At 35.0% G+C, this 22,906-nt stretch overlaps 1 protein-coding gene across 4 annotated transcripts in view; it reads right to left on the bottom strand.

Annotated features, from left to right (window-relative positions):
- Positions 1-7,467: 7,467 nt before the first annotated feature.
- Positions 7,468-22,906, bottom strand: part of LOC106092941 (dendritic arbor reduction protein 1) — a 359,220-nt gene continuing 343,781 nt past the window's right edge. For 3 of the 4 annotated variants that reach the window (XM_059362464.1, XM_059362466.1, XM_059362467.1), the window contains one exon: positions 7,468-15,016. In XM_059362464.1, the coding sequence (XP_059218447.1) occupies positions 12,861-15,016 (2,156 nt within the window). In that variant the 3' untranslated portion in view covers positions 7,468-12,860. The remainder of the gene's footprint in view (positions 15,017-22,906) is intronic. The other variant, XM_059362465.1, reaches the window with a different exon arrangement.

Below are 22,906 nucleotides of genomic sequence, written 5' to 3'. Positions count from 1 at the left end.
GTAACCTTAACATACCCAGATTTCCGAAAAGCGTTCGATTTAACCACAGACGCATCCTCCCATGCTATAGGTGCTGTCCTTTCACAGGAGGGAAAACCTATAACCATGATTTCCCGCACTTTGACAATTAGCGAGGAACATTACGCTACTAACGAACGGGAATTATTAGCCATTGTCTGGGCACTTAAAACGCTTAGAAACTACCTTTATGGTGTATCAAAATTAAACGTATTCACGGACCACCAACCATTAACCTTTGCCGTTTCGGACAGAAATCCGAATTCTAAAATTAAAAGGTGGAAAGCTTTCATTGATGAATGCAACGCAAAGCTAATCTATAAACCAGGCAAGGAAAACGTAGTTGCAGATGCGCTGTCCAGACAGCACATTAATGCTTTAGACAATGCGAGTGTTGAAACAATCCACAGCGAAGAATCATCTACCAACACGATTGAGAGAACCGATAAGCCGGTAAATTGCTTCCGTAATCAGATACTTGTTGAGGAAGGCACAGAACCCCAGAAAAAAACTTTCATTATTTTTGGGAAAAAGACGAGACACTTGATTACATTCCGAACCGATGACGATTTAATTAAAAATCTCCAGGAAGCCGTGAACGTAGATGTAGTAAATGCTCTGCAGTGTGATCTACACACATTGGCACGATTCCAGCATAAATTGATCGAACTCTTTCCAACCGTGAAATTCAGGCACACAGAAAAGTTAGTTATTGATATATCAGATCCTAACGAACAACAGGAAATTATCGCAGCCGAACACAATCGAGCACACCGAGCAGCCCAGGAAAACGTGAAGCAAATAATTGAAGACTATTTTTTTCCAAAAATGGAAAAGAAGACTAAACAATTTGTAGCAAATTGTCGCGTATGCTCTCAAGCGAAGTATGACCGCCATCCAAGAAAGCAACTCATTGCTCAAACGCCCATACCCACATATTGTGGAGAAATTCTCCACATTGATATATTTTCAACAGGGTCGAAATATTTTTTGACTTGCATTGACAAATTTTCAAAATTTGCAATAGTACAGTCTTTAAAGTCTAGGACGATAGTAGACGTTAAGCCTCAGCTTCTGCAGTTGCTCAATGTGTTTTCAAATACGAAAACTATTTACTGTGACAACGAGAAGTCGCTCAATTCACATAGCATCAAGGCCACGTTAAAGAACCATTTCGACATCGATATTGCGAACGCTCCACTCTTGCACAGTACCTCAAATGGACAGGTAGAGCGATTTCACAACACACTGATGGAAATATCTAGATGTCTTAAACTTGACAAAAATTTAGATGATATCGAAGAGATAGTTCTTTTGGCTACCATCGAATATAACAGGTCAATACATTCGGTAACTGAGACGAAACCTATTACAGCCTTTCATTCCTCGGAAGCCGACGCACAAATAGTATCGCGTATAAAAAACACTCAGATCAAAAACTTAGAAGCGCACAATAGGAATAGGCAAGATAGGGATTTTGCCGTTGGGGAGAAGGTGCTCGTAAAAAATAACAGAAGGCTAGGTAATAAACTTACACCTCTTTACACCGAAGAGGAAGTTGAAAAAGACCTGGGTACCACCGTTCTCATAAGGGGGAGGAGGGTCCATAAGGACAATCTCCGCTGAATTTTCTTCCTTTCTAGAATTAACACAACGTTATATGCGGGAGACGATTAAAAAAAAAAAAATTTTTTTATAACTTACGTTTTCAGAATCGCTTTAAAATTGGTTATAGCCATATTGGTATCAGCAACATCTGGACGACTAATAGACTACTCAAATGCAGGATACATTCCGGTGACCGGTGGTGACCTTGTTATCTGGGAAAGTTATGGACACATCAAACATGTTACGAACCTGACTCTGTACGAACGACTAAAGGACGAGACAGCTAACGCTGCGGACCATTTTCCTCAAACACACATGAGGAAGTTGCTAGACGCAGACATAAATCAGATAAGTAGACTAATACAGACAGTAAATACTCATCACAGACAAGCGAGAAGCTTGAACTTTATAGGGACGGTACTGAAATATATTGCAGGGACCCCAGACCATGACGACTTTGACAGACTAACAAACAAGGCAGAACAACTAATCGACTCCCAGGACAGACAGTTTACTATCAACACGGAGGTACAAAAAGAAATTAATAGTCTCACCATTACAGTAAATAAAATCTTGAAGACAGAAAAACACAGAGAAATAGACACTAGCCACCTTTACGATATTCTATTAGCTAGAAACAGAGCAATAATAACAGACTTAGACAATCTTATCACTTCTATCACATTCGCAAAAATTGGAGTCTTGAACCCCATCCTTTTAGACAGTAACGAAATAAACTTCATAATAAAAAATGAGCACTTCACGAACCTCTCCGTGGCCGATGTTATGGCTGTAGCTAATATTAAGATTTTGCAATACGATAATGTAATTTACTTCCTAATAAGATATCCTATTCCTAAGCTTAGATGTAAGAAAATTACTATTTTACCAGTAGCTCACGGCCACCAAATGCTCCACCTACAAGAATCCACCTTAGCGGTATGCCATAATCGTACCTTAGCGGTAAGGAACTGCAGCGTCACGATACCAACTTTTTGCCTACCGTCATCAGCCACATCATGCGCTCTACAACTACTGACAAGTAACACTGCAAGCTGCAGCACCACATTCAACAATCTCACGCCGATTACACCAATAGGCGATGGATTGGTAGTCATAAATGACCAACTGGCAATAGTAGAAGAAAGTAATGAAGCTCCCGTTACAATTAATGGCACTTACCTGGTCATTTTCAAAGATCATGTAAAAATCAACGATTCGGTATATTACAACGAGAATTCGACGACTCCTCTGCAACCTGAAACTCCATGGGCTTCTGAGATCAACCTGACACAACACACTGAGATACTAAGTGCCCCCTATCTGCATCACGTGAACCAACGGAACCTCCAACACATCCGCCATTTACAACGTGTGGTCGATCAGGGCCAAATCGCAGGTTTATCAATCATTGGTGGTTTTGCGATTGTGGGACTGGCAGGTTACCTATTACGACGAAGAACCATCACAAAAAAGAAGATCATCATAACCAGGTCAGTTGAAGATGCAATCAAAAACGCTATTACAAGGACCGAGGACGGCCCCCACTTAGAAGGGGAGGAGTTATCATGAGGAACCCTCGTGTTCCCGTATTCCCACAGTTTAGCTGCACTAAGGCAACCAAAAACCCCACACGAGCTGCTAAGTCAGCGCATTGGACACCTTATTCTAGACACCTTATTCATTTGATTGCACCCAAACCAACTACTTACAACCATTCATGGGAAACCTTCATGCTCCCGTATTCCCACAAGTAACACGAGCCGCCTATTCAACACCCCACTACAGGTTAATAGCCCAATATTCTACACGGGCCACTGTGTCAGCAAGAAATGCAATGGCAACGTTGGCAGAGCGACAGCGGCGCAACATAATGTGGTGGCTTAGTTTTAAGTAACAGCATTATTGTAAGTTTAGTTCTTTAACTCATACTCAATGAATAAAGTTGAATACATTCATTAAGAATAATTTATATATAAATATTAGTTTTTTTTTTTAATATTAATAATAAATAAGTTTTTTTTAAGTGTATGGTTTGTGTGTGTGTTTTTTTTTTGAGTGATTTTTTTATTTTAAATTTAAATAAATTAAGCTTGGTTTTAGTTTTTAGTTAGCTCTTTAGTTTTATGTTTGTATATGTGTTATGTGTGTGTGTGGTGGTATTTATATTGTTTTAAACAATTTTTTTCTCTCAATATACATATTTTTTTGTTAATTTTCTTTTTGTATACATATAAATTTTTCTTCATATATTTGATTTTTATTTAACTAAAATGTCTTAAATAGTTTTCTGTTAAGATTTTTGATTTCTTAGAATTCAGCAAGCGACTCACTGTTAATTTTTTTCTTTAAGATTTTTTTTTTTTAATTTTGTTTATATATTACAACCTATTTTTATTTTCGAAAAAAATTTATTTATATATTTTTCAAAAACTTTTTTTTTTTTTTTTTGTTCATAACATCATCAATAAAATCCTATATAGTTGTTCTGTTTTTTTTAGGTATATCTGTATTCTTTATCCTATATAGTTGTTCTCTTTGTTTGTTTAGGTATATCTGTATTCTTTATCTAACTGCGGTTGTTCTACTCAAAAATTTGTATTTGTATGAAAAATATTGGCACGAAAATACAGCTCTGTGTTTTTTTTTTTTTTTGTTTAAGATGTCTCTTGAAAGGAGCAAATATCAAGCTTTGGTTGGGCAGTCAATGCATACATCATAGGAAAAAAAAAGAAATTCAAAGAAAGAAAGAAAAAAGTGAAAAACTAACAAAAAAGTCGAAATTTTCATAGGAATTCTAAGAAAGAAAGAAAAATGTGAAAAACTGACAAAAAAAAAGTCTAAAATGTAGAGAAAATTTCATAGGAATTCTAAACCACTTGGGATTTTTATTAAATATATTGGGGATTTCTTCAAAAACATTGGGAGTGGTGGGATTTTTATTAAGAGTTTTAGGGACAAGCACAAGAATGTAGTTAAAAAAAATGATTTGGCAACGTAAAGTGAATTTTTTTACGAATTTTTTTCATTGAACATTTTTTTGGGAAATAAGGGGTTTTCAAAAAAAAAAATTGAAAAATTTGGGATTTTTGAAATTATTAGTATTAGAATATTCCATTAAATAGGCAATTAAACATGTAACGAGGTCAAAAAAATTTTTTATAACATAATGGAAAATTGAGGTTCCATTGCAGGATAATTTCTTTAAAATTTTTTTAAAAATATTGGAAATTTGTAGGATTTTTATGAGCAGTTTTTTTTTGGAGAAAGACAAGAATCAAGTTTTATCAAATAAAGATTTATTCCGCAAGGCAAAGTGAAGAAAAAAAGAAAGTATAACCAGTTTTCTTAAATTTTCGATTTGGGTATTATGGGATTTTGGAATTTTTTTTAGGAATTGTGGATTTTTTTTTTTGGAGAAAGACAAGACAATCTAGTTTTATGACATAAACATTTATTCCGCAAGGCAAAGTGAAAAAAAAACATAAAAATTTTTCTTGAATTTTCGATTTGGGAATAATGGGATTTTGGAACTTTTTTTAGGAATTGTGGGATTTTTGAAAAGTTCAACTTTTTTATGAAAACGAAATTGAAAATTTCCATAACTGCGCAATTAATTAAATAAGGACGGCCTAAAGTCGGGCAAAGTTGACCTTTTGATACTCTACACAACATTGGGTTTGCTGGCTATGTTATGACAAAGGCTCTAGAAGTCGGGTAAAATATATATATATGGGAGCTATATCTGAATCTGAACCGATTTCTATCAAATTCATCAGCAATGTCGAGATTTATAAAAGACTCCCTTGTGACAAATTTCGAGAGAATCGTTTAACAAATGACGATGTTATTACAACAATGAAGTACATTAACATTGGCCACTAAATGCGGATTTAAGTCCTTTTTGAGATTTAAGTGTTAACACAGTATATGTCATTTAAATCTCGAAAATGCTATAAATTCGGATTTAGTGGCAAATGTTAGCCTACTTCATTCTTATAATAACATCATCATTTGCAAAACGATTCCCTCGAAATTTGGCATAAGTTAGTGGTTAGAAGAAGTTATCCAATCTGGACCATATACGACACGAATACCGAGGATCTTAAAACAGTTCACAGTAACAAAATTTCAACGAAAGCGACTTAAAAATGCGGCTTCTATAGATTTTAGACCTTAAATTAGAAGATCGGTCTATATAGGGGGCCGTATCAACACATTGTCCAATCTGGACTATATTCGTTTTGAATACCGATGGTCTCAAGACAACTCACTGTGCCAAATTGCAGCGAAAGTGGGTAATCAATGCAGCTTCTATGGAATTTAGATCTTAAATCGGGAAATTGGTCAATATGGGGGATATATCAACATATTGGCCGATCTGGATCATATCCGATACGAATACCTAGAGTCTCAAGACCTTAAATCGGAAGATCGGTTTATATGGGGACTACATCAAGATATTGCCCGATCTTAAACATTTGACACTAATATTGGGTGTCTCAAGACAACTCACTGTGCCAAATTTCAGCGAAATCGGGTAAATACGGCATCTATAAACATTAAACTTTAAATCAGAAGATCGGTCTATATGGGCAATATATCAAGATATTGCTCAACATGGACCATATTAAATATGGATGTTGAGGGTCTTTAGATAATTCACTTGGCCAATTTAATGCGAAATCGGGTGAAAAGTACGGCTTCTAAGGGCCTACAACCTTAAATCAGGAGATCGGTCTATATTGGAGCTATATAAACATATTACCCGATCTGGACCATATTCAACACAAATAACGAGTGTCTTAAGACAACTCACTGAGCCAAATTTCAGCGAAATCGGGTAATAAATGTGGCAACTATGGACTTTAAAAATACTTGATTGCGTGCTAAGTTCGGCCGGGCCGAATCTTATATACCCTCCACCATGGATCGCATTTGTCGAGTTTAATGCGCGGTATCTCTTTTTAGGCAAACAAAGAATATTGAATAAGAACTGTTACGTTATTGGAGATATATCAGGTTATAGTCCGATTTCGGACCATAAATAATATTCTGAACATTGTAGAAGTCATTGTGTAATATTTCAGTTCATTCGGATAAGAATTGAGCCTTATAGGGGCTCAAGAATTCAAGATCCCAGATCGGTTTATATAGCAGCTATATCTGGTTATGTACCGATTTGCGCTATACTTAGCACAGTTATTGGAAGTCGTAATAAAACACCTCATGCAAAATTTCAGCCAAATCGGATGAGAATTGCGCCCTCTAGAGGCTCAAGAAGTCAAGACCCAAGATCGGTTTATATGGCAGCTATATCAAAACATGGACCGATTTAAACCATTTGAATTTGATTGAATTTTTTTGGAGAGTTGTGGAATTTGTTAGAATTTTTTTTTATGATGGATAATTTTGTTAGCTAAAGTGTAAAATACGAAAACATGATGTTTTTAGCATTTATGCATTAAAAATATAGAATTATTTCTGCGATATTTAGAAAAAATTTTAATTATTTCTGGGATATATTTAAAACATTTCTGAGATTTTTAAATTTTTTGGGATTTGTGAAAATGTTTCTTCTCATGATCAGTAATGATGTCAGCTGAAGAGAAAAACACAAAAACATGATCTCTTTACCATTTATAGATTTTCTGGGATTTTTGATAATTTTTTTTGGGAATTTGGGGATTTGCGAAAATTTTTCTTCTAATAATCAATAATTTTGTCAGCTGAAGCAAAAAACCTGAAAACCTGATCTTTTTTCAAAATTCCCAGAAAATCCATAAATTTTCTGGGATTCTTGAATTGTGGGATCAGTGAAAATTTTATTTTTTTGAATAGTCAACAGAAAAATGCATATTTTTTGGTAGTCAAAAGTTATTTAGCAATGCTTGCACGAATTTTCCCATTTAAAATAATGGTAATTTATGTGTTTGGGGGAATTTTGGAAAACTGGGGAAATAGGGAATTCCAACAAAATCCTTTAAACAAAAGGTAGAAATTATGTTTTTTTTTAAGTAAGTGAAAGTTGACACAATTACAACGCAAAAGAAATATTTTTTTATATATTGTAAATTTTTTTGGGATTTTCTGGGATTTTTAAAACAATTTTTGGGAATTAAAAGATTTTTGAAAAATCGATTTTTATCAAATGGAACTAAGGCAATTTTGATTTTTTTACGGATTTTAGACAAATAAGGTGAAATATCTGAAAACAGTTTTTGTTTTTTAATTTTGATAAAATTTTTCTTTCACAAATTTATGACTCAAAATAAGGTTTAAGCTCTGCACTGCATTTTGTTCAATAATTTATCTAAAATTTTGAAAAAAAAAAAAAAATTTTTGTGTTTTTCCTTACGTTAAGTCATTATTTAGCTGAATTTAATTGATCTACCTTGCACAAAAAAAAAAATTAACACACTTTGCCACACATCAAGTCATTAACCGACTAACAATTAGCCACCTTCACAAGCCATGTCTGTCACGAAATGTGTCCGTCAAAAATATGTAGTATATTGACATGCACTTGTTTTTCGTTTTTTTTTTTGTCATCCTCATGTTTTTCATCCGTCGGCTGCGGTGTCACAAAACGTAACATTTGCAATTTTTTTTTTCGACAGCCATTAAAATGTCGACTATTATAATTTTTATTTTCTGCTTTACCCCGGCTAAATTTCAGTGTCATACGACCAAAGGAATGAGAAGAAAGAGCAAAGCTATGGAACTTGTTTTCTTTTTGGCATTTATGATGATTGTGACGATGATAATATTCACCGTATAAAAAAAAATAGCAACAACACAAATTTAACATTAATGGCGTCTACTGTTAGCCAGTTAATGATTTAATGTGCTGTATTTTCTAATGTGTTTGCTTGAATGCTTTCAGTGCCTCAACCGCACAGCCACCCATCTTTTTTTTTTTCTTTACATTTATTTGGTTTTTTTTTGTGCTTTTCTTTCGTTTTGCTAATGTTTTGTGATCTTTATTTATGGTCAATATCCGTCGAAAAATCCAAGCGATAAAAAGGGGAGGAGTTTTTGAAATAAACACAACAAGAAACAACCCATCTAATTGTTGAAGCTTGATCGTAAAAGTTTTTATTGACAATTAGAATATTTTTGCTTTGCCCATGGCTTGCCCATGATTCGAGGCTACATTTAAAATTAGTGGTAAAGAACAAATCTATACGCTTTAATGTTATTGGTGGAGAAAAAATAATTTTTAAGTTCAAATCTCTTTATCCATTACTCAACAAAGTCAGTGTTTGAAAAAAGAAGAATTTGCAAACAAAAAATATAAGGTAATATGTTTTTATGTTACTTTGCGTTACGTTTGACTAATTGGAAATTTTAAAATATTGGAATATAAATTTTTGTATCCATTTCTCACTAATGCCGATAGGTAAAAAAACGAAGAATTTTAAAAAAAGATTTAAGTCCGCATTATAAGTAAAACAATTTTTAACGTTACTCTACGTTACGTTTGTCTAATTTCAAAATATTTAAAACCAAATTTGTTTGTTTCCATTATTCAAACTAAGTCGGTGGTTAAAAACGCAGAAACTGAAAAAAGGTAACGTTATAAGTAAATACATGTTTAAGTTACTTTGCGTTACGTTTGACTAATTGGCAAATATAGAAAAAAGTTTAAAAGAAGTCTTGGTTATAAGATCTGGAGACCATGTTTTGGACCAAAAGAATTAAAAATAAAAAAAGAAAAAAAATTATACGTTTATACGTTGCTGTTTGACTAATTGACAAAACGTAAAATTGATCTCTAATAAACGACATAGGCAAAATTATTTTTAAAAAACGGCTTTTTGTGCCAAGTGCATATTTTCCCACGAACATTTCAAGAATGATCAGTGGGCAGACTTTTTCAACCTATTTATTTTAATTTTGGATCTTATTTTAAAATTTAAATATGGTCAGTTAGTGAAGCTGTAACGTGAAAAGAAATGTATTTACAATTCTATCCTATTTTTCTAAAAAATTTTGCTCTAAGACATTTGTTTCCAGGTTTGTTCATAACTTTTGGTTATGAAACATTTTACCAGTTAGTCAAACAGGAACGTAAATAACGCATATTTTAATTTCAAATCAGCAAAATGTTTAAATGAAGATCTTGAAATAAACAATGCTACATTTATTTAACTTTAACTGACTACTTATAAAAATAGATCGTATTCAGAAAATATGACGTTACGTTTTGACTAATTAAGATTATAGGTATTCCTTCAATAAGCAAATTATGCCATGGAGACGGTTTCTGGTCCTTAATGGAATGTTTGTGGGCAAATTTTCACTGCCAAAGAGACTTGTTAGACATCCGTTTAGTTTGATAATGAATTTGAATTGATGAAAAATATAATAAAGTGTCTGGCTTAAGGATATTGCTTTACGTTGCGACTAATTAAAAGTTTTAAATTATTTTCCAATTGCGATTTCGTAGCAAATGATTAAGAAAATCTTTGGATACATCACTTCCATTGATTTTTTATTTAATAGTGAAATTTTCCTTTAATAATTTTTAAAATTTTGTGCAAATTTCGATTCCACTTATTCTGACGTAACGTATTAACATATTTTGTACTCATGTACCAATAATTTCAAAAGTGAAAAAGAAAATTTGTTCTCACTCTTATTTCAGATTCAGACTCCCCAATTAGCTTTTTTTTATAGTTACAATTAAAAAAAAAACATATCCAACGTAACGTGACGTTAAGACACTTAAGTCTGAGTTTTAACAAATGCTTTATACCTTCTTCAATAAAAGCAAATTCTAAGGCTAAAAAAAAATAAATAACTAAAAAGCTCTACGTATTTAGGATATTATATTGCGTTTGACTAATTCAATATAATATAATTAAAATAATTGATTTCTAGCAAAAATTACTATATATCTGATCAAGGGTTTTGCTTCAGCGTTACGTTGCGACTTATTAAGAGCTTTAAGTTATTTTCCAGTTGCGATTTCGTGGTATATTATCTAGAAAATCTTTGGATATTTTACTGTCATTGATTTTTTAATAGGGAAATTTTGCTTTAATAATTTGTTATATTTCGTGCAAAATGAGTTTCCAGTTATTCTGACGTAACGTATTATGTACTCATGCACCAATGATTTCAATAGTGAAAATTAAAACTTGTTCTCACTTTTATTTCAGATTCAGACTCCCTGATTACGATGTGTTTTTTTTATGATTAAAAATACTGAAAAAAACTAGTCCAACGTAACGTGACGTAATGACGCATAAGCCTGAATTTTCACAAAGGCTTTATAGCTTCTTCAATGTACACAAATTCTAAAGCTGAAAAAAATACATAAATAAAAAACTAAAAAACTCAATATATTTAGGATACTACAATATATCACGTGGATTTGTTACGTTTGACTAATTTAAGTTAGTGTAATTCAAATAATTGATTTCTTGCAGAAATTACTATTTATTTGATCAAGGATTTTGCTTGAAATTTTACTAATTTCTTTAAACTTTATTTAATAGGTTTCTGTGACTACGTTGGTAATACGTTTGACTAATCACCACTCAATATTTTCCTAATATATCCCAAATATTATTTTTCCTTCTCCTTATGCCTATACAAAAAAAAATAACATTTATGTAAGAGCGAGTTCGGTTTGATTAAAAATTTGAAGCGTTACGTTGGACTAAGCAACACATTTATAAGTAATCATAGTTTTAATGTAAGAACAAAAAAGTGTATTTATTGCAATTTCTTATGGCATTTGTTAGCTTCTCCCTTCCCAAAGTTTTGAAAATTTTTTTTGATCACGCCTTCTTTCTGTTTAGATATACATTAGTTAAACGTAACACCCACTTGAATACACAGTAGGTGCTACTTTTTATCAATCCATGCTTATGTTTAATGAAGTCTGTTCTCCCATTGGTTTAGTATAGATGTAGCAAAAAGAGACCTTGAACTAATGAAGTATGCGATACAAATTTTTTTCTTGCGTTACGTTGCACTAATCACTCATCTTTTGCCCTTAATATTGATAAAAAATTAAAATTCTAATTAATTTTTTCAATTATCTTTGAATGCCTCCATTTGGATGATTTCAAACTGCCAACCTTAGCTTGGGAATTTGTGTTTCATGCATTAAATTGTGTTAGTAGTTGTTGGCTTTTGTTTTAATGTCAATTAACTATTATTTGTGTTTAGCTATTTTAAAGAATTTTCTTTTTGTTTTCAACAAGTAAAATTTTTGTGTCCTACTAAAATTTTGTTTTATTGTCTTTTTTTCAAACTACGTTTTTTAGCTTTTGCAAAGTTATGTGAGTGTTGAGTGGGGGTGGGGGTGGGGGGTTATTTTCCATAAACTTTCGGAATTTTAATTTTGTTTTGTATTAGAGTGGCTATGCTGATTCCTTTGTTTTGCTTTCGAAAACTTATCATCAAGGATATTGTAATACTATATGCATAACAACTTTCGCTATGTAGTATCGGTTATATATGCATGTGTGTGTGTGTGTGTGTGTGTGAGAGAGGGTATTTGTGTAGTTATTTGTGGTAAATTACATTTGCGCAAATTTAAAGCTGCTCTCTTTCTGTGTGTGTTTTCTGAGTAACTACCAATCCAATGCATTCTACTCGGTAAGGAACAATATGACCATATCGTGATTATTTTCACCACTCAATATGGCAATGTGTTTGTTGGTGGTTTGTTGCTCCAAGGACTTCTTAACATTTACCATATTCAGGTTACCAACCGCAGTGTTCTCTTTTTTGTGCCTCTGAAGATCTACTTCCATGTAATCATCTGCCACCTCACCCTCTTCCTTTTCTTCCTCATCTAATATGCTTTCCAAGGAAGAATTGGAGTAGGGGCTGGTGGTATTGAGCTCAGGCGAAGTTGTGATTTTGCTTTCCATTAAATCCAAATCCATGAGATCATCTATTATGCCATGATCCTCCTTCTCTTCGTGCTTTTTCTCTGCCCTTTCACTTTCCTTGTGCTGCCTTATCATTTCAGGCTCAAAGGCAAATTTTTGTTGTCCCCTGCGATTCTTTAAGGATAACTCTGCTGTGGGCATAGTGTCCAAGGGCGTTGTGGGCGACAGTGCCGAGTGCCAGGTGGTGTTGCAGTTGAAGTCATCTGGCCTCATGAGCGGTGGTAAGCGCTTGTCCCCCATTTCATTTACAGCTCTATAGGTTTCTATCGATGATGTTTCGGATGATGATGGCGATGCTGTTGGGGGTTTCATCTCGACCTACAAACTGGTCGCACTCGAGGGGACTATGGAAATATCGGCGGAATGAAGCATATGGGCGTGATGCGAGTGATGTTGATGATGTTGTGCTGCCGCCGATTGGGCAGCCATTTGCTGTTGCATTTGTTGTTGCTGCTGTTGTTGTTGTTGCTGCTGCTGCTGTTGGCTGAGCTTTTCTTTTTTCACTCTTTGCTTCAAATGAACTTTGGCATGTCTTTTCTTTTCATCGGAACGCGCAAACTTGCGTCCGCAAATGTCGCAGGAGAAGGGTTTCTCGCCTGTGTGTGTGCGTATGTGGGTGGTCAGGTGATCGGAACGGCTGAAGGAGCGCATGCAAATGCGACACTGGAATGGTTTTTGGCCCGTGTGTATGCGTATGTGGCGGGTGAGTTCATCGGAGCGGGAGAAACGACGGTCGCAATTCTCCACCGGGCAGGCATAGGGGCGCTCATGGACCGGTGTCTTGCTGGGTCGATTGGGATATTTGCGTGGCTTGACGGGGACTAGCTTGAGGGGCATGGCACTCTGTTGGTATACCTGGGAGAGTATTTCATGACCTTTGCTGGTGGAGGGACTATATTCGGCTAGCTGTACCACTGAAAAAGTCGTCTGCGATCCATTGCCCGAAGAGCTGGGTCCCGAGGCTTGCTGCTGCTGCATATGATGTGTGGGAGTGTGGGTGGGTTCGGCATAGGCCTCCTGTTTGGGTATGATTCCTCCACCCAAAGCCGTGCTGGAAGAGGCCGAGGAGGGTCCTGGCAAAACTAAGGTGGCTGTCTGTTGACCACCTGCTGAATATTCAGCCGGTGAGTCCAGCCACTGATATTTGGGTGTAGCCACACCCATTTGCTGGCGATATTGTAGTTCATGGGCATTCTGTGCCTGTTGCATATCGGCCAAAGTGGTAAAGCCACCTGCATTACCATAGCTGGGAGGAGCCGACTGCTTCAGTATAATGGGTGAGCAATCCATTTGAAGACCCAATAACTCCACATGACGGCCATCGTCATAGGCTATGGCCGGAGCCCCTGCATGCATGTGATGTGCCGAGGGTGAGGGTGTTGACGAGGCGGGAATGGTTGACTGCTGATGACTGGCATAGTGCGATTGGCTAGCGGCCGTATTTTGGGTTGCCGGACCCAAGAGACTAAACATGGGAGGCTGGAAGAGTGTTTTATCGGGGCTGGGTAGATTCCAGCCGCTGCCCAAACCTGCCGAGGGGGGAGACATGGGACCGGGTAGCACGGTCAATGAAGGTGAATGCATTTGCGTTTGATGCTGTTGCTGGGCGGTGGCATGCTGCTGCTGTTGCTGTTGTTGTTGTTGCTGCTGCTGATGATGGGCATTGGCAGCAGCGGCGGCTGCAGCAGCCGATGCAGCATTTAGACCACTCATGGCAGCAGCAGCGGCGGCAGCTGCTGCGGCGTTATTACCTGTGGTAGTAAAAATGCCACGATATGATATTTTACCACTACTACTACTACTACTGGAAGAGCTTGTGTTATTAATTGCATGCTGTGATTGTTGTTGTTGTTGTTGTTGCTGGTCTTGTTGACTGTAGTGGTGATGATGGTGTTGGTGATGTTGATGATGATGGTGTGAGTGGAGATAGTGTTGCTGTTGCTGTTGCTGGTAGTGTTGGTGTTGTTGTTGCTGTTGTTGTTGTTGTTGTTGTTGCAGGTGTTGTTGTTGTAATTGATACATTTGGTTTTGTTGTTGGTGTTGTTGCTGATAGTGATGGTGTTGTGATTGTGTTGGTGATTGTTGCCCCATATGCAAATGATGTTGTGTATGATGTTGGTGTTGTTGTTGATGCTGCTGGTGATGGTGTTGCTGTTGTTGTTGTTGTTGTTGTTGTGTGGTATTGCTTTGTGTTGTATGCGTGTTGCTTGTCGTCGCTGTTGGTGTTGTTGTATTATTGTGTTGACTTAGTTGTGAATGTTGTTGTTGTTGTTGGTTTTGGTGATGATGTGATGTTGAGGCACTTGTGGTGGTGGTGTTTATGGGATACATGGTACAACTATTATTACTTGTTTCTTCCTTAACAATGGTTAATGTGGGCGGGGTACTACGCTCCTCCTTCAAGGGGCTACACAACACCGGACTGGTGGCCACTGTGTGCGGCTCCAAGGATAAATCTTCAGATTCAATGGAACCTGCAAGAGAAAGAAAAAGAACAGAAAGAAAATATTAGAAAAATTTAAAAAAAAACACAAAAAAGTGTGAAAAAATTAAATTTAAATGAAAAATAAGAAATTAAAAAACCAGAAAATAAAAGAATTTTAACTGAGTATTAAGATTTTTGTTTAAAATTTTACTTTTGTTTGTACAGAAAGCGATATGCAGAATATTTATGAAGAATTGTGGTAATTGCATTCCTACTGTCCCTAACTACTACACATTTTTATAAAAGGGTAAGGTATATGTAAGATTGGCTACAATTTTTAGATTTGTAAGCAGTTTGTTAGTTTTTATGAAGATTTGTGGTAATGAATTCCTACTGTCCCCAACTATTACACACACAATTTTATATGAAGAGGCAACGAAAATGTATAATTGACTAGAATATTAAGATTTATAAGCAGTTAGTGAGTTTTTATGAAGATTTGTGATAAGTGAATTCCTACTGTCCCCATCTACTAGACACATTAATTACATAAAAAGGCAGAGAATATGTAAAATCGACTAGAATACGAAGAATTTTAGCAATTGGGTAGAGTTTTTTGAGGATTTGTGCTAAGTGAATTCCTACTGTCCCTACCTACTATGCATATAAATTATATAAAGAGCTGTGAATATGTAAAATCGACTAAAATATGAAGATTTTTGGCAATTAGGCAGAGTTTTTATGAAGATTTTCGAATAGTGAACTCCACTGTCCCTATATACTAGACATATAAATTGCACAAAAAAAGGCAGAGAATATTTTAAATCGACTAGAAGAAGAAGATTTTATGCATTAGGCAGAGTTTTTTCTGAAGATTTATGGTAAGTGAATTCCTACTGTCCCCATCTACTAGACATATAAATTACACAAAAAGGCAGAGAATATGTAACATCGACTAGAATAAGAAGATTTTTAGCAATTAGGTAGAGTTTTCATGAAGATTTGTGTTAAGTGAATTCCTACTGTCCCCATCTACTAGACATATTAATTACATAAAATGGCAGAGAATATGTAAAGTCGACTAGAATATGAAGATTTTTAGATGGGTAGAGTTTTTTTGAAGATTATAAAGGGGCAGAGAATATTAAAAATCGACTAGAATATGAGGATTTGTAAGCAATTAAGTAGAGTTGTATAGAGATTTGTGAAGAGTGAATTCCTACTGTCCCCATCTACTAGACATATTAAATACATAAAAAGGCAGAGAAGATGTAAAATCATCTGAAAAATGAAAATTTTTAGCAATAAGGCAGAGTTTTTGAAGATTTCTGATAAAAGAGTTCCTACTGTCCCTATCTACTATACATATAGTTTTCATAAAAGGTCAGAGAATATGCAAACTCGACTAGAATATGAAGATTATTAGCAATTAGGTAGAGTTTTTATGAAGATTTGTGGTTACTGAATTCCTACAGTCCCTATCTACTATACGTAATTTGTTGTAAAAATGCAGAAAATGTGTAAAAACACAGTATTAAGGTTTTTTACTAGAAAATGGACTTTAGTTTGTAAATGAAGTCGTTTAGAGCAAAGAATTCCTAATGTCTTCAACTACTTTTACCAAAAATCATTGCTCTGGAAATGAAGAAGAAGAAGGAAATTAAAAAAAGAAGAAGAAAGAAATGAAAAAAAGAAGGGACCGAATTCCGCTCCCTATTGAAGTATCCATTGAGGCTGATTAAAGTTAATTTAGTTTGTCTATTTTTTTAACTGAATTGCAATTTTAAATCTGAAATTTAGATTTTTTGTTCGATAACATTCTTTGGCATTATTTATGAGCTAAGAGCGGTTTCTTTTTGATATTTAAGAATTTTCCTTTTCCAATGAATTCAAGCAAATCTTTGGCACATGGTCTTTAATTTTCAAATTCATTTGATTTTAATTTGTATTATTTTTTTCTGTTTGTTTTTCTCTTTTAATCATTGCCTTGGCATTGTCATTGTCGTTTTGAGACAATTATGTCAAGTGTTCCAAGTTTTGGGTGACAAGAAATTCCAAGAAGTTTATATGCCAACAATGTGACAGTTTCTCGGGCGTTTTAGTATTGACACAAAATCAGTTAAAATGACACTTGACGGCGTTACAAACCCCCAAGGAAATAGCAAAGCAAAAAAAAAAACCCCAAAACGTGCAACAAATGATTCCCCATTGTTGAAGTATGAACCAACTGGGACTTCTTCCTTCATGGTAACCAAGCGATCACCATGTAAGAACGCAGAAAAAACCCAGCAACCATGAAACTCGTCCTCATGTATAATTCCCGAGAAATCACATCACGGAAGGTCCATGGTTTTCCTTAACTTTGTCTTTTTTTGTTTTTATTCCATGGGTTTAGCTAGGGTTTGCTTGAAGCTCAGGCTTCGATCAATTACGTTCTCAGGAATACAACAATCAAAGAAACGACACCATACGTCAAAAGCTGTCGGGATTGCTGTGGCATCATTTGAAAACAGAAGCACCATGAAAATTGTGTCACAAATGTTGCTGCTGTTGTTCGATAGCACCTCAAGAACAAGTTAAACATCGCATCAGCTGAAGAACAAAAAAAAAAAAAAGGAAGAAAGGCAACAGCAAACCAAATTAACCCTTTGGGGACTAGTTAGAGACCATAAAACTACAAAAAAAAAAGCATTGAGGCAACATTATGATAACTGATAGTTGGGAAAAAGATATTTAGCACCCTAAGGGGTATATTTCAGAAGGTTTTCCTTACTTCTGTGACAAGGACTAATTAAAGCGGCTTTTTTTTATAGTATAGATGGTATTACAGTGGATGTTCTTGTTGGGTATAGATTTAAAAATTTAAAAAAAATTAAAATTTGCCCTTGAACATTTCACTAAGGAACTGTGATAGGATTTCATGATTTCTTTGAATTTATTGCAGAAGATACGATTTAACCCCCTGCTACCCCAGCTAGAATGCCTTATAAGTGACACTACAGTCTCCCATATGATCCATCTTTAGCCTTTAAAGGGTTAAAGTCAATCTCAGAAGTGTTAGTTGAGACGTTTCAGCTGAGCTTGAGGGGGAAAAAAAGTGAACCACTCGTAAATAAAAAAAACATCACCTAAAGCAAACCGCCTCAGCTCCATGGATCTGGAGTAGCATTGTAAGCAATTGTTATTGTTATTTATTATTGTAGCAGTTTTTTGCTCGCTGGGAGTTGCTTCAATGGCGCTGATGCAAATAATGATGCATTTACTATAAAGTCCCCCTCTCACTCCCTCTTCCTAGGTTTACTTGGGACCCTCATCAACTTCATTCATTCTTCTTCTTAATGTAAGGTGACATCAATCTTTAGTTTTTTTTTGTGTTTTGGCCCAATGTTTGGTTTGAATTTATTTCATTCATTGTTTACGGCCACTTGTAGTTTCCCGATGACGGATACTAGGTGTTTTTGCTTTAAATTTTTTCTGTTTTTTTTCGCATTGCCTGCTTGACCAACCCCAGTTAAGTTGAGTTAAGTTTGCTGCACACTGTCCGTTCAGGCTAATAATGATGACTTTATTTATATATGACTGACTACAAGTTTATTGACATACTACTCTCAATGTCAATGTTAATATGTGTTCATTAGAGGAGATAATATAATGCAGTTTTTTTTTTTTTTTTTTTTTTTTTTTTTTTTTTTTTTATCGCAAGCATTTTTTCTAAAGATTTTGAAACAAAAACTAAATGAAATTGAAATGAAAACATTGGTTGTGATAATTTGTGTGGCAAATATTATATAACGCCTTTAGAATGCTTCATTGAGAATATGAGAGAATTTGTAAACGCCAGGCGATAAGAATAGCAATGAAGGGCCTCTTAGTCAGGGAGTGAAGAAAAAAGAAAAAAACAAAAAAAAAAAAAAAACGAATAAAAAGGCGTTAAGTTCGGCCAGGCCGAACTTTGGATACACACCACCTCGGGTATATATGTAAACCATCTTTCATCAAAATCCGGTGAAAATTGCATACCTTTTGTCCCATAGCAGTTATATCGAAATATGTTCCGATTTGGACCAAACACTAATAAGTACAAGCCAATGTTCAATTGTGTATAACAAAATTTTGATCTTTTTAGTATCTATGTCTAAAAATAAACCGATCCGAATCATATACAACATGGATGTCGAAAAGCCTAACATAAGTCACTGTGTCAAATTTCAGTGAAATCGGATTAAAAATGAGGACGGATTTGGGCCAAGTTGCAGAAAAATGTCGAAGAGCCTAACACAACTCACTGTCCCAAATTTCGGCGACATTGGACAATAAATGCGCTTTTTATGGGTCCAAAACCTTAAATCGGAGGATCGGTCTATATGGCAGCTATATCCAAATCTGAACCGATCAGGGCCAAATTGAAGAAAGATGTCGAAAGGCCTAAGACAACTCACTGTCCCAAATTTCAGCAAAATCGGATAATAAATGTGGTTTCTATGGGCCTCAGACCCTAAATCTGAGGGTTGGTCTATATGGCAGCTATATCCAAATTTGGACCGATCTGCGTCAAATTGACGAAGGATGTCGAGGGGTCTAACACGACACGACTATCCCAAATTTCAGCAAAATCGGATAATAAATGTGGCTTTGATGGGCCTATGACCCTAAGTCGGGAGATTGGTCTATATGGCAGCTATATCCAAATCTGGACCGATCTTGGCAAAATTGACGAAGGAAGTCGAAGGGGCCAACACAACTCACTGTCTGAAATTTCAGCGATATCGGACAACAAATGCGCTTTTTATGGGTCAAAAAACCTAAAACCGAGAGATCGGTCTATATGGCAGCTATATCCAAATCTGGACAGATTGGGGCCAAATTAACGAAGGACGTTGAAGGGCCTAATACAACTCACTGTTTCAAATTTCAGCAAAACCGGGTAATAAATGTGGATTTTATGGGCCAAAGACCCTAAATCTGAGTATCGGTCTATATGGCAGCTATATCCAAATCTTAGCCGATCTGGGCCAAATTGACGAAGGATGTCGAAGGGCCTAACACAACTCACTGTTTCAAATTTCCACAAAATCGGGTAATAAATGTGGCTTTTATGGGCCAAAGACCCGAAATCGGAGTATCGGTCTATATGGCAGCTATATCCAAATCTGAACCGATCTAGACCAAATTAACGAGGGACGTTAAAGAACCTAACACAACTCACTGTCGCAAATTTCAGCAAAGTTGGATAATAAATGTGGCTTTTATGGGCCTAAGACCATAAATCGGAGGATCTGTCTATATGGGGGCTATATCAAGATATAGTCCGATATAACCCATCTTCGAACTTAACCTGCTTATGTACAAAAAAAGAATCGGTGCAAAGTTTCAGCTCAATATGTCTATTTTTAAAGACTAAAGCGTGATTTTAACAGACAGACGGACAGACGGACGGACACGTCTGTCATTGATTTTTACGCTGATCAAGAATATATATACTTTATAGGGTCGGAAATGGTTATTCCGATGTGTTGCAAACGGAATGACAAAATGAATATACACCCATCCTTCGGTGGTGGGAAGAAAAATATTTGATTATATGGTTAGAGATACAAGGTGTATAATTCCTACTGTTCCTATCTACTTCTTCAAAAATGGTTACAAAAATTGTGGTAGATAAAATGAGACCTCAAATTAACCAGATAATGAATAATCCAAGACAAAATCTGTAAAAATTTCATATTTTAATTGAAAAGGGTTCATTTCATTTTCAATTAGCATTAAATTAATTGAAGATTCCTACTGTCCCCAACTACTTTTTATTATGGGCATGTATAATGGCTGAGAATAGGTAAAATCCATCAGAAAATAGAAATCTCAATTGAATTAGGGGGCATAGGATAATATATATTTGCTGTTTTTCAGATTAGAGATTCCTACTGTCCCCATCTACTTCATTTTAAATGTATATAAAAATAGCTACGAATTTGTAAACACCTCTAAAAATGCTTATTTTAATTGAAAGAGGGGTACATTTGATTGTATAGAAGAAGTTTATGAAGCTGAACGCCTGGGTTCGAATCCTGGCGAGACCATCAGAAAAAATGTTTAGCAGTGGTGTACGCCTCCTAATGCTGGCAACATTTGCCATATACTATGCCATGTAAAAGTTCTCTCCAAAGAAGTGTCGCCGTTCGGATTCGTCTATAAAATGGAGGCCCCTTATCATTGAGCTTAAGCTTGAATCGGACTGCCTATCATTGATATGTGAGAAGTTTGCCCCTGTTCCTTAGTGGAATGTTCATGGGTAAAATTTGCAATTTTTTTTTTAGTTAAAGCATTCCTACTGTCCCCATCTACTATGCATACAATTTCTGTGTAACATCTGAGAATAGTAAGATTTGACTAGAAACTTCAGATTCAAACTCTGACTAAACTCTTTAGGGTTAAATGATTATACATTTGATGGTATAAGTAATGAAATTCCTACTGTCCCTATCTACTTTTTTTCGAAAATTCTTTAGAAGAGCTCCAAAATGAAATGAGATGTAAAATACCTTAGAAAACTCAGAGTTTTAAAAGAAAATGGAATATTTGACAATATATGAACCACATTTAAAGGTAAGGATTCCTACTGTCCCCATCTACTATACATCAAATGTATAACAAATGTCTAAGAATATGTTAATTTTACCCAGAAACTTACAATTTTAAACTAAAGAGGGCAATTTGAATACATGTTTAGTGATACAATTTTTTAAAAATCCCAATTTCCCCCTCGACTTCTTCAAAAAATCTTAACCAAAATCTCTGATAATAAAATGAGCGCTTGGTTTTTCTTTCTTTGGCATAGCTGGGCTTAACTTTCAAGTGCCAAATGAAATAATCCAAGTTTTACTTCTTCTATTGCCTTCTCCAAATAATTATAAATAATGGCATAACATAACTGTTAACTCCTTACAACTAAAGTTTCTACGTAAATCACTATGACATTTAATTACCCTTCCAAAAAAAAAAAAAAACAACTTTAATTTTTGGCCATGGCCAATAATAAGTCCCCATACTAACATAAAATTTTGTATATGACTAAACAGGGAAAGGATATAAGACTGCAACAACATTTGCTCAAATGATTTAAATATCAATATGAATGCTTAAAAAGGCCATAAAAATCTTAAGCAACAAATGAAGATGAAATTTATATGCTCCAGAGAATGAAGAGACAAGACAATAAGGGTGAAAAAAAAAAATCAAAATAATTTGTATTGCATGTTGATAATGTAGATGGCAGGGATGGCAAATTGCCGAAATCTTTGAATAGTTGAAGCAATGTGCTCCCCAGAGTTTCAATTTGGAAATGTTGTTGGAGGTTGGTATGTATGATTTTGGACATTTTATTGAAATATTGCCTTTTATATGTGAAGGGAAGAAATTGGCTTTAAGGGTAAGGGGTAGATTTTATGGGTTGCCTCTGGGAATCTCTTGGCGGTTAGGAAGAGAGGATTTTTTTTTTATTTATTTTTGCAATTGTTGCCAATATTTTTATATTTGAATGTCTTTTTTTATGTCTTTGTCTCTGCGAATTGTTTGTCATTTGGGGTATTTATGGTGATTTTGTGTCATTTCTAATAAATGAGCTTTTGCTGCCAAATTTTGCGATTAAAAGCAGATTTATCAATGTCATATGAGTAAGGCAAATGCAATAAACCAAAACGCAATGTCATAAGAACTTCAGTTGAAACAAAAAACTTAATATTCTAAAATCATTATTGGCTAGTTTTCAACTTCCTCCTTCATATCAATCCCAGTGTTTTGCATGAAATCCCTTATATTGAAAAATTTTTAAGCTCACATTTTTTAAGGGTTTTAGAAAAAAATCTTTCATCTTCTTCTGTGTCAACATAGCATAAATATTTTCGTTGATATTTTTATGAATTCTAAGCAAAAATAATCTCAG

Source organism: Stomoxys calcitrans, chromosome 2 (genome assembly GCF_963082655.1).
Source record: "Stomoxys calcitrans chromosome 2, idStoCalc2.1, whole genome shotgun sequence".
Taxonomy (NCBI): Eukaryota; Metazoa; Arthropoda; class Insecta; order Diptera; family Muscidae; genus Stomoxys; species Stomoxys calcitrans.
Note: the sequence above shows the minus strand (reverse complement) of the source record. Positions and strands in the feature narration are given on the sequence as shown.